Genomic DNA, 18,330 nt, shown 5'->3' with positions numbered 1-18,330 from the left:
TGTGGTCGCTTCTGTGGAGCTCTGCCCATGCCAGGAGCTGCTGCTAGGAAGCCAGAAGCTGCTCCTGAGAGCCTGCAGGGGCTTTGAACAGGGGGCCTCAGAGGCTGTTGATGGCTTCACTGGAGTCAAAGCATAGGCTATTGCTGTGCCTAGAACTGACTGAGGTGGGCCTGCAGTGAAGGAACTGTGAATAATCCCCACCATTGTTTGGGAAAGTACTTGCAAGGGAAGGGGCACAGCAGAGAGACTGAGTCTGAGGCGAGTTAGAGTAATCTCCCCATCAAACCAGAACCCAGAGCTGCTGGCATTTGCTGGAGCCAACTCCAGTTTTAGAGGGGTTGTGCAGCTTGTTGCTTGGCTGGACTGGTGCACAGAGCCAGTAGTGCTGTCTCCAGCTTCAGATCTTCAAGCGTGCCCATGCTAGTTCTCTGAAATCCAGAGGAGTGTACACTGCAGCGTGGGGTGAATGGTGGCAGTGTAAATGCCAGGAGCATAAGTTGAATTTATTACTGTATATTATATTTGTTAATTGATTTTATTCATCTGCCCCTGTGGATTTAAATTATTAGTGACATTTAATCTTAGTTTGTTATACCCTGTTTCTTAAATTATTAAGTAAATGAGTGTTAGTTCTAATTTAAGTATAGTGGAAGTATATTATTTATAATTGGTATTTGAGTTAGACCCATGCCACAGGTTATTATTAGTATTATTACTATTTGAAGGGGTTTATTCGTGGAGGTTCCCAAGTCATGCCATTGAGTGTGTACAGGGACCAGCCAGGTAGAAGCACCACCAATTTTAACTTCATTTAGGAGTAAAGGGACTGCAGCAGAGGGGTGGATAGAGGATTCCCACCTATCCAACATCACCACTGGATACTCAGGATCTCCTTTAATGTCAACAACATCTGGCTCCCAGGCACACAGGTGAGTGTTGTCTGTTCCCGAGTAACCCAGGGAAGAAAGAGGGGTTACACAGATACATCACAAACATCGACTGAGTCAGATACTGTATGTCTCAAAAGAGAATTTGATCACGAAAGACTATTTGGTCTAGAAGTCTGGACAAATTGTCAAGTGGCACCCAAAGCTGATTTCCAGAAAACAATACAGTTCTGTTTTTGTAGTTCACAGGTGGTATGAACAGCAGATGAGAATTAAGGAGTGCATAGGAAATTTCCCTGAGAGCAGCCAATGTTGTTAAGCCTCCTGAAGCATAAAGCATGTCCTGATCACTGAGCTGTTTTAGCCATACATCTCCTATTCAAGTCAATGAGAGATGTACAGATAATATCCCTTGTGCTGCTGCACTCTGCCTTACCTACGAGTCATTGTGTAACAGTGCCAACAGAAAAGCAAGGAAGGAATCATGCTTTAGTGACGCACCTTTCCGTGCTCCCCAAGTTGCTTTAGTGGGTAGTAATCTATAGATTATTATCACTTATATCTTGCAATGTGACAGTAAACTCCCAGGTCTCAACCTCCTCAGTGGCAGCTTAACCATGTGCACCTGGACCCAATCCTACTCCCCTCTAAGTCTCTGTATGGGTGTATGTATCTTAAACCATGATATGTCCCATTATTAATGTCAATGTGTTCTCCTCCCCGCATGCTGTAAAATAGAAGTCAGAATTTATTTATTTTTAATAAGTATAATTTTCTATGTGAATGTGAACCATTTTTACTTTTCATCTTGGTATTTTGAAGTATTATCAATTGTAGGTAACAGCACATGTGAAACTAACCTTTGAAATTAAAAGCTGGGGAAAATAAAAAAAAAGTGAGGAAAAAGTTTGGATAAAGAAAACTTAGAACAATATTCTAGTAAGCCATTATAGTTTCAGTGATCTGAGGTCTGGCATCCTGGAGAAAAGGTGAAGAATCCAAATACGGCTATGGGATAGTCTGATATGGGCCTCCCTTAGTCTCTCCCATTAAAGCTGCTCCACTGTGGACAAATAATGAGTTAGTCAGTGGGCCAGAGAGACAGAGCACAAGAGCATGTGAATGACTCTACAACCTGGTGATTAGAGCAGTCACCCAGGATATAGCGGACACAGGATCCAGTCCTCCTGCTCCAATGATATATGAACACGAAAGACTGAGGAAGACCCATATCAAAAACATAGTCTGAGAGATGGCAGATCCCTGTTCAAATCCCTTCTTCCCTCTCAGGCAGAGGGGCAACTTGAACCAGGGTCTTCCACATCCCAGGGATGTACCCTCACTGCTGGGCCAAAAGTTATGAGGGAGATGGTCCTTCACCACCACCTTTGGTGCCTAACTCTGAGAAGGTTCACAGCTGAGAATCCAAAGCAGGAGGTGGCACTCAACTCCTTGAGAGGGGTCAGGCTTAGGACACATCCTTTTCCTTGGCATCTCCTATTGGCTAGTTTATGCCACTCCCTACCTAGTGTGCTGGCTTTTGTGAATCCCACTCTTACGTGCCTGTCTCCTGCCACTCATTGCCCAGGAAGCTCAGGCTTTGTGAATCCCAGTGATTTGTCTAGGCAACCAAGTCCCTGTGTGAATCTAGCCCAAACTATTTTGAAAGCTATTTCCAATCTGTTGCAAATATGTTAATCATTTATTACTGCACCAACTTACACCTCAGTCGTCTACTGCACAGCCGTCTACTGCAGGGGATGCATGTTACACCCTCTCAAAGAGTTCTAGCAGAATGGGAAAATCATCCACAAACCACTAGACCCTAAATACAGAGGAAAATTAAAAAAAGACAATTCCAGCAATGTTTCAATGCACGATCAACCCACAGAGGCCATTTACAAGAAGAAACTATACATACCCAAGTGTGTTTGCCTGGCGTTAGCCCCCGCTGATAGGTGGGATAATGGCAACCTCATCACCTGACTGCAGGACCAGAAGCTGATCACCAAGAATCACGTATTCCTGGCGAACAGCGAAAACTACTTGATCCTGAATGGCAGCAAGTCTGAGAAGGATTAGCAGTAGCATAAATATATTTAAGTAAAGTGTTTGCATGAATTCTCATAGTTAAATGTGAACAATTGACTGGTGCACAGCCCAGAGAAGCTGAAGTCAGTAAGATTACGACTTACGCATCTGCATTTGTACTATTTTCTTTTTTTTTTTTTAATCACAACAAACAACTGTATGCCCTTGGACTTGGTGATTATCTTTTCATGGGAAAGGACCAGTGGTGAATCAAAACCAATAAAATTTCTAAGGATAGGAACTGAGCTGGTTATTTCAAGCAAAATAAAAAATAAATTATATACAGTGGATAGGAAGATACCATGTGTCCAGTAGAAAAGAGAAGTGAAGCTTTATTTAGAAAAGGTAAAATCAATCATAATAAAAGAATTATGCTTTGTGCTTACAGCGTATAGCACAGACGGAAGAAAATACTATTGCCCAGAAGCAAGTAGATGTGCCAACTGGGCAAATAAGACTGTCAATGTGTTAGAGATCTGGTTAGAAGCCAGTGGTGACGGCTGACAGAAAGGCAAGACACAATTTCATTTTCCAGCCGAGTCAGGGTAGGGTATGTAACATCTTCAAGAGCTTTGCACAATTTGCCTCTGTAAAACATCATTTGATTTGCTTTTCATAGGGAGAATAAAACTTGTAAACTACAGGCCGCAAAATGATCAAAGTCCATAGGTTTTAGTAGCCAAACCAGTATCAGGCTATATGGTAAAATACACTCCAGTTTGATTACTTGCTACTGCTACCGCAAAACCCAATTTTGTTTGATTTTAGGCAAGACGCTCTCTAATATTTAATTGCAGCCTTCCAGTTGCAAGCTTAGCTGCTGCTACTAATGCCAGCCAGTTTAATGCAAAAAGTCAGTAAAATATTCACTCTTTTGAACGTATTTGTAGAACTACATGCTCACAAATAAGATCACAAGTAGCAAAATGTAGAACAGATTTTACTACTTTTATTACACTGAAAAACTGACATACATTTAATTCAACTATATTACATTTGTAACTCCGTTAACAGTTTGCAAAAATCCCAAACTCGAGGACACCACTAGTCTAAAACTACCTTGGATGCCTTTTCACAATTTCTTCCCACAGCTGTAGAGAGGTTAATTGTTGCGGTACAGAAATAATCTCAGAGCGAACACCTGCCAATTCAGCGCTCCTGGCAAAGTACAGCGCAACAACCTGTTAAAAGACAAATCTCCATTCAGATTACACACCATTCATCTCCCGCCTCCTCAATGGGTATTTGGAGCGTAGGAAATGGGCCCCAAACCCATCATCCAAGGAAGAATGCTGAATTAAGCGTTACGATTTTAAAATAAAGATCACATGCAAGCAGGGCGCTTTCATTTAGGTGGCCTACGCAATCACCTAGGGCACCAGGATTATTGGGGGGGCGGCATTTCCGGAGGGGGCGGTAGGCGGCTCCGGTGGATCTACTGCAGTCGTGCCTGCAGAGGGTCTGCTGGTCTGGTGGAGCTGCAGCAGTCGTGGCTGCCAACGGTTGGCTGCTCGCTGCTCCGGTGGACCTCCCGCAGCCACAACTGAGGGAGCTCCACGGGACCAGCCCAAGGGGCAGTGAAATTGCCATCCACCTAGGGCGCTAAAACCCCTAGCGTTGGTCCTGCATGCAAGTCCTGGGCTCTCCACTTTCGTTTCACTTCACGTTAATGCCTGATCTCGTTTTAGGCACGAGAGCCACAACAGCTCCTCCTCATGCTTCCCAGAGTAAGTGATATCTCTTGTTCCCATAGAAAGTGGCAGTGTCGCTTTCTGGACTGGTTGCTGCTCTGTCAGTGAGCCCTGGCTGAAAGAATGCTTTTAAACTGCCTCTGGAGCAGTTTTTTTTTATTGTCATAAGATTCCCTGCCGCCTCCTAACTCCAGACAGTTTATAATTTGACATTCTTAGCCAGTCATACAATAGGACATGCTAGCACAGGGGTCTCTGCTAGCTGATCCCACTGCAGACTGGGTCCTAGAATTGGTATATTAAAACAAACAGAGCCCCGGCACCTCCAGAAATTGCCAACAAGAAGTGCAATTAGTGTTCTCCCAGCAAAAGGGCTAAGAACTGATTTGGCATAGAGACTGACCTTTTTCATTTCTACTGGTGAGCTCTACAGCTGAGGAACGTTAGTGGGTGCCATACATTTGCTGGATGCATTCAAGCCCCACGGCTGTTTAAAAAGCAGCTTCCAAATGGCCAATGTAACTAGTGGATTAGGACATCACATGTACCAGGCTAATGAAATTGGATTGATAGGGGAAGTGATTTTTATTCAGACTGTTTAAAATGGTTTTTGTGGGGGATTTTTTTTGTATGCTTTTGGTAATGCAGAACAGAAAATCTCTCTTTATTAAACAACTCTGATCCTTTAAGGGTTGAGAGATCCCATTTCACATTTCTGAGACTCTTGGCTGATTCTCCAGCAAAAACAAGTGAGACCAGACTTCACATTTCTGGTATTTTTAAAGTTAAAAAAACAAATCAAAACAAAGTTGCCTTTTTAAAAGCTGAATCCTCCAGACCTTTAGAAGGAAATAAAAAAGGCACTAATCTATCTTTCCCCCTTTCCAACTAACTTTTAAATTAACTAAATTACGGAATTTTCATTAGTCAGTATTTTTATCCTGCTTTAATACCATCCATTTATCTCATCCAGTGATTACTGTCTCTCCACAGAGTTTCACAAAAAATTAATATTTTCACATTTTCCTTGTATGGTAGGAAAGAACCTAACAAGCTAAACATACATTTCAGTCAATAAGTAGTGTTATCCCTATTTTTATTGCTGGATGAAAACACCAGAAAGCTATTCAAATATTTCTGCAAATAAACCTTGGTCTTGCTGATATTCACAACCTGTCTTCCTGAACATTTGGATGAGTTATTGTTAATCTCAAGAAAGTACATGTGTTTCAAATACTTTGATGAATAAATATTATTATAGTCACACATAGGAACCCCAATCATGAGTCGGACTGTAATGTTCTAAGTGTATACAACCACAGAACAGAAAGACAGTCCTGGCCCCAAAGAGCTTACAACGTAAGTAGAAGACAAGAAAAAAGCATATGGATACAGACAGATGAGGAGGTACAAGGAAATAATGAAACAATATTTGTCATCGTGACAGCCAGTGATCTCAGCATATCAGTAGCCTGACCATTGTCAAGTTACTTTGTAGATTTCAAAGGAAATGACAGTTTCAAGTCCTGGAAGATCAATCATTTCCCTGTATTACCTGAAGGTTGGCTGGGGAAAAGTTGTTGACCTGGTCTTTCACAAAGATTTTGAAGAACTCTTTCAGACTATTTCTTTGGGCTTGTGTTGCTGAGCTTAGAATTCGGTGGCATGTGGTCACTTTTTTCCTACAAAAAGTGAGTAATTTTCAACATGTAGTCTAAGCAGGTCAGGGAGCACCAGGAGCTGACTGTCCCTTTGGAGTTGGAATCCATGGGACTTCTATTGCTTGGGGCACATCTGGTATCTGTCCTCCTCTCAAGAGTGGTATCTATCTTTTTCTAAAAGAATGCTTTAGTATATGAGGAAGAGCTTCATACTGACGTTAGGCCAGATTGGAAACCCCTTACTCTCAGTGAAGAGTAGCTAATTATATGACCAGTCCCATTGACTTCATTAGGTCTATTCACATAAATAACTGCTCTCCAGTGTGAATAAGTAGTTCATAGTTTGATTTAGTGGTATTTCCAGAATCAGACCCACAGATTTTGTATTCAGTCTCTATTTGTTGTGCTTTCTGTTTATCGTCATTGAATTATTTCCATAGTGTTTAGTCTTTCCAACACTACCTGTGTCAATTTTTGTCCTGGAAATATTACAACTAACTGAATCTGCTCCAGCATTTCCTTGCTTTCTACCCTGTGACATGTTCCATTCAGCACAGGGCATTATTTCTATGGAGGCTACATTTTGAGAAACATTTTTCCTTTGCTTTTTTTGTTTTGTTTTTTAGAATAATTTCCGTCCCCATTAAGAGGTCACCAGAGGAGTCCTCGTTTTGTAGGCTTTTCCCCCTGAAGTTTTAGGCCCTGATCCTGGAAAAACACATATGCTGAATTTATACACTTTGAGTAGTCTTACTGAAGAGGACTATGTACAGAGCATAACACTGAGCACATGGCTAAATCTTTGCAGAATCAGTACATAACTGAATTAAAATATATGCAGATGTCAAATGAAATCTTTACACAGGCATTTGCAAGCAGTAAATTTTACTGCATTATTCACAGTAGGCACAATCCTACAATGTGCCGAGTATCCAGGCTCCACTGAACTCAGTGGGAATATTCTTGTGCTTAAGTGCTTTGCTGGATTGGGTCCAGACTACTCAGCACCTTGCAGGATCTATTCACCACGTCCCTTGGTAAATTGGTTAGTGGTTAATTACCTCATTGTCAAACATTTATAACTTATTTCCCATCTAAATTTGTCTAGCTCCAATTTTCAGCCATGGATCTTCTCTGAACCCTGTGCAATTTATCAGCATCCTTCTTAAACTGTGAACACCAGAACTGGACACAGTATTCCAGTAGTGGTCATAGCAGGGCCAAACAGAGGGAAAATAACCTCTCCACTTTTGTTGAAGATTCTCTTGTTTATGTATCCAAGGATTGCATTAGGCCTTTTTACCATATCATCACACTGGGAGCTCATGTTCAGCAGATTATCCACCACAGCACCCAAATCTTTTTCAGAGTCACTGCTTCCCAAAATAGAGTTCCCCATGCTGTAAGTATGCTCTTAGCAACTGAGTCACACTCTGGTTCTTGCCCCTTTCCTGGGTCAGTGCAGCTACATGCTACCTCTTATTCAGTCTGGATTGTAATCATACACTCTAGCTCAGGGGTGGCCAACTTGAGCCTGAGAAGGAACCAGAATTTACCAAAGTACATTGCCAAAGAGCCACAGTAATACATCAGCAGCCCCCGATCAGTTCCTCCGCCCCTGCCTCCAGGGCCTCCCACCCACCGGCAGCCCTGCTGATCAGCACCTCCCCTTCCCTCCCTGATCATTGTGGCATGCAGGAGGCTGGTGGGGGGAGGTGGAAGAATGAGGGCAATGCAGGCTCACGGGAGGGGTGGGAAGGGGTGGAGTGGGGGCAGGGCCTGTGGCAGAGCAGGGGTTGAGCAGTGAGTACCCACAGGCACATTAGAAAGTTGGTGCCTGTAGCTCCAGCCCCGGAGTCAGTGCCTATACAAGGAGCCACATATTAACCTCTGAAGAGCCGCCTGTGGCTCCGGAGCCATAGGTTGGCCACCCCTGCTCTAGTCTATAGTTGTTCATCAATTGTGTATTCAGTTTACCAGAAAAGGAAGACTAAAAACATTTTCCCCACTTCCAGCCACACTATCAGTCAGCTCACCTGCTGCTTTTACCAGCCTTCGGCGGTTCTCAGCTCCATGACCCTACCTTGGTTGTCTCATGGTCTACCATGATTTAGTAATGTCCGCTGGTTGAAATAGCAGTGCCAGAGCATGGAAGGAAGAGGGCTATGGAGCCACCTGGATTGCAGACTTTTTTATGTGGATGTACAGATAAATTATTCTTGTGGTCAAAATTTGTTACTTCATCCATGGACACTGCATGGAACAGGATACCTTGAAATCTCTTTTGTAAAATGAAGTATAATTGCTTCTTACTATCTCAGCTCATTAGCAGTTTATATTCCTTCAACTAATTACTCAATTCAGTTAGTTAATTCACTGCATTTCACTTGTCCTCTTCTCCACCTGCATGATGATGTAATCTACTATCCTCCAGCTCCTCCCCATCCAGCTTCCTTTCTGATTTTGATTCCTGGCTCTGTCATTCTCTCCTTTATAATCTCACTGACCTCTTTGCTTCACATTTTCTTGCATTCGTGTCTTCATTTGACATGCAACCCTGGTTCAACTCTCACACTCACCAAAAGGACTGTTCACCTGACTTGATCTTCGATCATTGCTTTCTGTTGAGTTCTCTCTCTCCATCCATCAACTGGTCTCTTTCACCATCTCTTATCCATCCCCTCCCTCGTGCTCTGTTTCTCAACTTTTCTCACTCTAGTCCTTCAGCACTGAAGATTTCTCATCTGCTCTCAGCTCTCTCCTCCCTATCTTTCTTCCATTGCTGAATCTCTCCTCCAGCCTCTGTTTCCTCCCTCTCCTGCATCACAAGGACAGACTGTAAGCCCCCAGTCATGGTTCACCATCATCCTTTTCTCCACTCTGATCACATGTTGCATAGCAAAAATCCTGTGATCAAGCTGACTTCATCTGCTACAAATCCATTCTCTTCTTCACTTCTGCCATCTTGCTAGATAAAACAACCCTTAAATTTAACTGAATTCCTTGTCCTTAGTCCAGGCCACCTTTCCACACCTTTGACTCATTCTTCAAACCTTCCTCTTCAGCAGTCTTCACTTCTCTTTCTTCACAATAACTCATCTTTTTCTTCAGAGGGAAAATTGGACAAAATACAACATGACCTTCCTCCTCCTTTAGGCTCTCGTTCTTTTTCCCTTCTACAATTCTAACCATTTTCCTAGTGATAGAAGCAGAAGTTTATCTTGTTCTCTCTTCCTCTACCCCTTCCACTTGCTTCAGTGACCCTATTCCCATCTCCAGATCTCTTTCCTTCCTTCTCTCATTGCCTATGTTTCTCCTCTTCTTAATCTCACTCTCCTGTAGGTCCTTCTCACAATACATACATGCTTTAGTGTCTTCAGTCTTAAAACCCACTCTCGCCCCCACTTGCTTTTCCAACCATTGCTCCTTCCTTCTCACTTTCATCTTTAAACTAATGAATATGCTGTCTACACTCACTATCTGGAGTTCCTCTCCTACAATTCCATCCTAGACCCTCTCCAATCCTAGACCCTCTCTGCTCCTAACACTCCACTGAAATGGCTCTCACCAAAGTCTCTAATGATTTCTTCCTAGCCAAACCTCAAAACCAGTACTATTTTATAATCCTCCTTAACTTGTCAGATTCCTTTCTTACCATCAGTCATGCTCTTCTGGAAATCTTGTCCTCCCTTGGCTTCCATAACTGTCCTCTTCTGGTTCTCTTCTGACCTCTAATTGCTCCTTCAGCATATCCTTATAAAGATCCTCCTCATCTTTCCTCCAACTTTTCGGGGTCTGCAGGCTGCTGTCTTTCATCTCCTTGTCTTCTCCCTGTACGTCTTATCTCTGGATAGTCTCATCAACAGACATAAATTTAACTACCATCTCTATGCTGATAATTCATAGATCTGCGTCTCTGCTCCAGACCTGTATCCTTCTGTCCAAACTGAAAGCTCAGCTTGTGTTTCTCCAATCACCTCATGGATGTCTGACCATCAGACTTAAGAGCTCTGTTTCAGCCATGTAGAGCTTGATTCTCCCCTTCCACTCCCAACACTGCCCTGCCTCCTCCTCCTGTCTCAATCACTGTTTACAATACCATCATCCTGCCTGTCACTTGAGCCTGTAACCTGGGCATCAGCTTAAACTCTCTAGATCCTCACATCCAGGCTGTGTCTCAATCTTGCTGATCCTTTTTACATAACCTCTCTAAAGATCTGATTTTTTCTTATCTATCCATGCAGTTAAAACTCTTGTACAGTCTGTCATTTTGCACCTTGTTTTTTGCAACATTCTTGACATATAGTGACAAATGCAGTCTTGCCCACTCATATCCATGCTGAATAGTGCTGCAACAGTTACTCTCCTTGCCTGTCACTTTGATCATATCATCCCTCTCTTTGCATCCCTCTGCTGGCTTCCCATTGTTCATCTCATCAAACAAGCTACATGTCTTCACTTTCAAGGCCCTTCACAACCTATCCACACCCTACCTATCATCTCTGATTCATTATTGAGATCTCATCTCCCACCTCCAATCAGCCCATGATGCCAGCCTCTAATACCCACTTTTTACATTTTCTCACAAGCACCTTCATGCTTTCTGTCCTGCTGTCCCTCATGCTTGAGAGGAGCTCCTTGTATACATACACAAAGTTACATCATTATCCTCCTTCAGATCCCTTCATAAAATTTTCCTTTGCCATGAGGCCTACAAAAACCTTCATCACAGTTAGACAGCTGATGCACTGACATTGCTGTCTATATCATGCTGACCAGTATTGTCTCATTGTTTCCTAATACTCCTCCCACCTGTGTATATCTATCTATTGTCTCTTGTTTTATACTTGGAATGTAAGCTCTTTGGAGAAGGGATTATCCGTATATTCTGTGTCTGCACAGTGCCTAGCACAGTGGAGTCCTGGTCCATAACTAGAGTTCCTACAAACTACAGTAATGCAAGTACACCTCTACCCCGATATAACGCTGTCCTCAGAAGCAAAAAAATCTTACCGCGTTAAGGTGAAACCACATTATATCGAACTTGCTTTGATCCACCGGAGCGTGCAGCCCTGCCTCCCCGCCCCCCGAGCACTGCTTTACCATGTTATATCCAAATTTGTGTTATATCGGGTCGAGATATATTGGGGTAGAGGTGTAATATGTGCTCTAAATTAGTCTTCCATCCCATATGACTATGGGCAGCTGCATGCTCCCACACACTCTTGTCTCTGTGTTGGTTTGTGAGGAGATCATTTTACTCTTTATTGGACTCACAAGGGAGACTGTATTTATACTGTGCAATGAACAAGTATTTAATGTGACAAGCTGCTTACCAAAAATAATCCCAAAGAATAACACAATCAGATTTAGTTAAAAAAAATCAGTGTGCAGATTTGTTTTTTATTCAAATTAATGAATATTTGATTTACATTTGCGTCTTCTGTGTGGTAGGATTGAGTACTGCTTAGATGTTCAGAAAAGGTGTACTCTCATGAGTAAATTAAACATGAATTAACTAGTTGTCACTACGTACACTAGATTTCATGAATGCTAAAAGAAAAGGAAAAATATTCTTAGTGTTTGTATTATTAAGACAGTGAAAATAGAATTGTAAAAGCAATTTGGGAGAATGTCAAGGATAGAACTATGAAGTCTGCTGATTTCTTTATCACATTTATGTAAGAAGACTGTTTCATACAATGCATACAAATAAAAGACACAATACAATAATACACCCGCCTTTGTTTGCTGTTTACTCGCAGCTGGTTACAACCAGCACAAACTCTGAAATCCATTTTCATTTTTTTCCTCTGTTCAAAAATGTTATCTTAACTCAGCCTTAGGTTACTAGTTTGGAGAGTCTGTTAATGGGAAACTATTTCTAAATACAGCTATATGGATTTGTATAGACAAAAACAGGGAATGACCACCTCAAATGCTGATACATTGACCAATGCTGAAATAGTCAACTATGTACTGTATCCATTACAGTATAAAAGGGCAATTATCCATTCTGGCAATTCTGTATTGTCCTCTGCCCAAGCTATACAGCCTTAGGCATCAGGCAAGGCTGTGAATTAAAGGCTTTACAACAGCAAATTACTATATGGCTTACCACCAAGTCTCTTAGCTCTGGGGTTACTAGATCAGACAGTGGAACCAACAGAATGTATACAGAAAAAGCTGCTCAGACACTTTACCCTTGTGCACCACTTAAACTTGTACAATTTACTTGGAAATTGGATAATATTGCAAAAATGTTTAAAATACACACAAACATATTCAACAAAGAATCATCCCTCTCTTTAACAAAACCAGAACATTCCAGAATATTTAAGCAGTTAATTCAAAACTTTAGTACAAAACAATATATTTTCTGCAACAATAACATATTAGCTGAAAATAATTCAGGTGACAAGTGAAAAAGTGACGCACTATTCCCAGTCCCTTCTATTCTCCACTTCTTGTCTAATATAATTTACATCCTCGGACGATGGAATTAATACTATTATAGTGAGAGGGAGGCACTGTGTGCCTAACACTGAAATACATAGCATAGCTGTCACAGATCAGTATAGATGTGCTTGTGAAAATATATACCCTACCCATGAGTCAATGGAGTACAAATGCAGGTTCCGCAGGCAGGTATTCATCTTGCCCTTTCATTCCCCCCGCCCCCACGGCTCATTTTCTTGTCTCCTGGCTGATGTAAGTTTGGGATATGAGGCCTGGCTGGCTGCAAAGTGGCCTATTCTCTGAGGTTTTATATTTGGAAAATAGGTGCCTAGATGGGTTACCAATTAGGTTACTATTTTGGACTTCAAATGCTGTTAAGAAGCTCAGGTCTTGTGTCACTGCACTTTAGGAAATGGGTCTGTTCATGTTTGTATCTTGTGATGTACCAAACATAAAAGAAAAAAAAAAAAAAGAAAATCCCTTCTTTGTTTTCCTTTATCTCACCACTTTTGTGGTAGATGAGGTATCCTGACACCCCCTTGTGGACTGACCCACTCAGCCCCTGCCTGTTACAACCCTTTCTCTAGCTTCGGTGGATTCTGAACCTACTGACCATTCAGGGGTTTAAAAAGATCGTTAACACCCACTGAATTCTAAACTCTGACACTCTCAATACACCGTTCAGATCCGGATGATTCAGCTAAGATTCCTAGGACTCAAAAATGAATTTAAGTCTTTATTATCCAGGTCTTCTTCTCTGTGAGGCTTGGGGCACCTGAACTTAACTAAGTTGGATGACTTTGGCAAACTGACAGTTAAAAGCTCAGTCACCTTTCCTCTTCATCAAGCTGTTTTGGACATGGTTGATAAGAAATAGTCTCAGGTGGATAACAGGTTCAATACTGACAGAGCCATAGCTGATAACTATATTTATACAGATGAGGCTGATCAAATATTTTCTGTTCCTAAGTGGACTCTTATGTTATCACTAGAGTTGCCAACTAGGGTTGGAAAACACTAGTCACGCCCCTTCCCTGAGGCCCTGCCCCCCCACTGCATTTCCCTTCCTCAGTGGCTCACTCTCCCCAACCCTCATTCACTTTCACTGGGCTGGGGCAGGGGGTTGGGATGTGAGAGGGGGCTCTAACTGGAGTGTGGGCTCTGGTGTGGGGCCAGAAATTAGGGGTTCAGAATACGAGAGGGGTTCAGAATACAATATAAACACAGACTGCCTCTCCATATATTTGTTGGGGGATAATTACATGGGTTAGAGGCCTCTTTATATTGCTTTTAGCATAACTACATTGTAAGATCACATAACATTAATGATGCCATGGTTACACAGTATACTACCGAGCTATAATGATATTAAAAAAAGGAATTAACTATGTGCTATAACTCTGTGTAGACCTGGAACAACAACATGGTAGTGAGGGGCATTATTTTGTTTATATACTGGCATACCTGAGAGGAGAATCTGATCCCAGTATTGTAAGGGTCTTCTCTGATCCACCAGCAAAACAAGGAGAAAACAAGAAGGTTTACAGGGATAATTTTTAAGTGGTAGTAGTAGATTGGATTTCTTTTTATGGAGAGATGCCGTTTAAAAAGTTGTAATGCACTGTGTGAGAGCATTTAATTGTTATTTAGCAATTATTGCCACCTATGTACTTTGTTCATGCTATTTACTGATTTGGAAGCTGTATATGTCTTTTGTAAAGGGATCAGCATGGCTCCGTCCCTTAATATCTGGGTAACCTTGTTAACCCCAGGATGACCACTTTTTACTAGAGTTTCCTTTGAAGCATACTTTTAAGCCACAGAGCAGATGGCAACAGAGCTATCAAAGTCAGATCTGAGTATCAAGTAAGAAGGTTAGGTAATAGCAAGGAAAATAGTTCAAAAGAACAAGAAACCATGGAAACAAGTCCTTTGGACAATAAAAATATCAACCACAGGATATGATAAAAGGAACACTGTAATTTTAAGTGTTGGCTACTTGAAATGATTTCTTCAGTGGCTGACAAACCCGTTGCTACCCTTCTAATTAGTTGAATGCCCTTGGACCCGAGAACTGTGTTCTTTAAAAGAGATCGATCATTATTCTGTGTTAATGAAGGCACCATATACCAGCAGTAAAATAAGGTGTGCGTATAGCAAGGGAGTACTATACAATATCTAATGGACTGATTACATTGAAAGTATATCTTTAGAGCACCATTGCTTTGATGTAACTAAGCTATTAGTGGTTTTGATGCCCTCTTGTTGCTCAGCATAGCAAATACTGTAGTTATTAGGAAATTACAGCAGTAATATTAACATGATATTGTATATCAGATCTGTCAAGTCCATCTAGTCTGTAATCCTGTCTCCAGAAACTAGCCTGTACTTTATGACATTGTAATGTACCCAACCAATTGTACAATACTCTGAATAAAGGGGGAAAGAATCCTTCCTTATGCCTGCTGGTGATTACTAAAGCCCTGTAATACCATGTATTAGATTCAGGGGCGGCTCCAAGCGCATGCCTGGGGCAGCAAGCCGTGGGGGGCGTTCTGCTGGTCACCACTAGGGCAGCAGGCAGGGTGCCTTAGGTGGCTTGCCTGCGGAGGGTCCGCTGGTCCCGCGGCTTCAGCGGACCTCCCGCAGGCTTGCCTGCAGGAGGTCCGCCGAAGCCGCTGGATCAGCGGACCCTCCGTGCTTGGGGCGGCGAAATGTCTAGAGCCGCCCCTGATTGGATTGAATAAGTACAAAGAACATGCATAGTATTATAGGACAAGGTTTACCCACATAGAGAAAAATGTGAAATCTACTTCATGTTACCACCCAGCAAAACATATCTCTGTGGCACACTGTAGATGAGAAACAACAGCCAGCCTTTGTGCTCCAGAATGGGGCTGCAAGCATTTAGGATTTTCTGTTAGACCACCTCCACCGGCTTAGTCAGTTGTTGGCCACTGTGATTATGTCATTATTCACAGAACCAGCAGTAAGATTATTTGAGGGGCCCCCATTTTTACTGACTGATTTTATACAAAAGTGGAGAGAGAGGAACCTTTGGCTGCCAGCCTTCTCCTCTGCTGCAGAAGTGAAGCCTGGTTGCTTCTCCTGCTGAACACATAGTGTTTTCAACACTTTAAAATGTTTCAAAAGACAATCTCTGTCTCTAAGGATAACACTAATACATCTATAGCACATTACAAACATCAACTCATTAGTTACTTCCACAACATGTTTAGGAGGTAGATGAGTAACTGTCAACCCACTGACAAAGACAAGGAAACTAATGCAGAAAGTTTACTGAACAGGGTTACAATAATCAATGTCAGATACAAGCTTGAGTTCTTTGCTCTCACACTCATGTTTATTCTACTAAGCATACTGCTTCTCTCACTTCTGAGCTGTGCTTATGCTCTTTGGGGCAGGGATAGTCTTTCTGTTTGTGATGGGGTGGAGAGACCCCGTCCAGTGTGGGGTGAGTTCACCCTGTCCTTCGAGCTGCCCTCTGTCTCTAGACGGTGAGACATAGGGGCAAAAGACAATAGAGTTGTCCTGAGCTGCAGAGCGGTAGGATCTCATGACCCGTGTCAATGTGGTAACCCTTCTCTGCAGGGTAGTGGGGCCTAGGAGCCAGTGTCCATAGAGTCAAGTATCAGAGGGGTAGCCGTGTTAGTCTGGATCTGTAAAAGCAGCAAAGAATCCTGTGGCACCTCATAGACTAACAGACGTTTTGGAGCATGAGCTTTCGTGGGTGAGTACCCACTTCGTCAGATGCATCTGACAAAGTGGGTACTCACCCACAAAAGCTCATGCTCCAAAACGTCTGTTAGTCTATAAGATGCCACAAGATTCTTTGCTGCTTTTACAGTGTCCATAGAGTTAGTTTTGCAGGGCAGTGTGGCCTGGTGGTCAGATTCAATATTAATACCCCGGGTTTGTAGGGTAGGAGGGTCTAGTGGCCCAAGTCAATAGAGTTGACCTGTAGGGCGGGGCTGTATGCCTAGGGGTCAGTTGGGGTGTGTGGGCTGCCACCAGAGGGGTGGGTGGCAGCCATGGTAGGGGGACCTGGGCCCTCCATGCTCCACTGGGTCCCAGCCCAGGGCCCTGTCAGTGGCAAGGGGCCTGCCACTGCATCAGCGGGGATCCATCCACAACATACTGACTATCATCGAGTCAATGGCTAATCCCGTCCCCTGGTCTATTCCCTACCATGGTGGTCTGTGCATCTTTGGGATCTCTGAGTTCCTCAGCCAGTGCAACTCCTTGTAGCACAGACCTCACTGGGGCATCCACTTGGCTGGACATCTGCTTGGGTCTCAGCATCTCTGGCTTCTGCGGTCTGGGGTTCCAACTGCTCCCAGGTCAGAGCCGGCAAGGAGTGTCTTTGCAGCTGCCAGCCCATACTGAGCTGGACTGCTCCCTCTGATACTGGTGCTACAGCTGGAACATGGTAGGAATGTGGCTTCCGCCAACAGTGATGAGTTAATCCTTCCACATCTAATGCAGGGTGAATTCACCCTGTCACACTGTTCTTTTTCTACAGTGCCCAGCACAATGTGGTCCTGGTCCATGAAGAAGGCTCCTAAGCATTAAAGTAATCCAAATAATAATAATATAGTCAGCATGTAAGTTTAACAAGGAACAGATAAACTGAAGACAGATAACCCTGTCCTGGCTGCTCATATGGCAGCCCTATCACCATGTGTGAGTCTATCCCCTCTGGAATAGCCTCAAAAGAGTCTGGGGGTACCACCAAAAATCTACAACCCTTTGGCCCTAGGCTTCATTGGCGTCAAAGACTTGCTTTGCCAGGTATGAATTAACATCTCTTTACACTAGATTTATGAAAGGATAGCTGTCAGGTTTAATTACTATTTAGTAAACAAAGAGCAACAATGAAGTCCTATATGTAATTTAAATCAGGAACAAAACAATAGGATTCTTTTTTCTGGGAGTACAGTAGTTTGTTGTTTAAAATGGTGTCAACTTGTCCTTAAAGCCTTGTCTATAATGGGAATAGTCCCTATCGCCTCAATCACTGGCTATTAAGTGCTATAGCTGTGCCAGTGCAAACATCTGTTGTAAACAAGGGAAGCCATAATTTCCCTGGGTGGAGCAACACTTTTTCCTTTGCCCTCTACACTCCTTTACTAAAACCATGCACATATCTTGCAACCTCCCCATCCACAGACTTGCCTTGTTGTGTTGTTCTTGTTATTCATAGAGAGCCCCATCGAGCAGAATCAAGGTGACTCACCTTTTGGCCTACTAACTGCTAACAGAAAACAGCTGAATTAAAGAGCTGGTTTCCTCCAATAAAAATATCCTCCTATCAGATGCTGTTGCATTTTTTCATTATGTGTGGAGTTGCCTGGTCCCTCTATAAAACAGAAAATACTTCCAATTTATTATGCTGTTGTCCAAGTAGAAAAAACTCACACATGGATCTGCACTGATGTAATTAAAGCTATGTTACATTTTATGCTGTGGTTTGTTTATCAACAACAACAAAAAAACTTCTATTTTACATTCTAGAAAACA

General features: G+C 42.6%; 2 protein-coding genes across 8 annotated transcripts in view; one reads left to right on the top strand and one right to left on the bottom strand.

Annotated features, from left to right (window-relative positions):
• Nucleotides 1-18,330, top strand: part of CTNNA3 (catenin alpha 3) — a 941,808-nt gene that overhangs the window by 791,108 nt on the left and 132,370 nt on the right. The gene's annotated exons all lie outside the window — the stretch shown is intronic.
• On the bottom strand, nucleotides 2,770-7,729 carry LOC127053722 (molybdopterin synthase sulfur carrier subunit-like). The gene is made up of 3 exons (XM_050958898.1): nucleotides 7,634-7,729; nucleotides 4,038-4,159; nucleotides 2,770-2,955 (listed from the first exon to the last, which is right to left on the bottom strand). The coding sequence occupies exons 1-3, from the start codon at nucleotides 7,727-7,729 to the stop codon at nucleotides 2,829-2,831; spliced, it is 345 nt and encodes a 114-aa protein (XP_050814855.1). The 3' UTR covers nucleotides 2,770-2,828.

Source organism: Gopherus flavomarginatus, chromosome 6 (genome assembly GCF_025201925.1).
Source record: "Gopherus flavomarginatus isolate rGopFla2 chromosome 6, rGopFla2.mat.asm, whole genome shotgun sequence".
Classification (NCBI taxonomy): Eukaryota; Metazoa; Chordata; order Testudines; family Testudinidae; genus Gopherus; species Gopherus flavomarginatus.
Note: the sequence above shows the minus strand (reverse complement) of the source record. Positions and strands in the feature narration are given on the sequence as shown.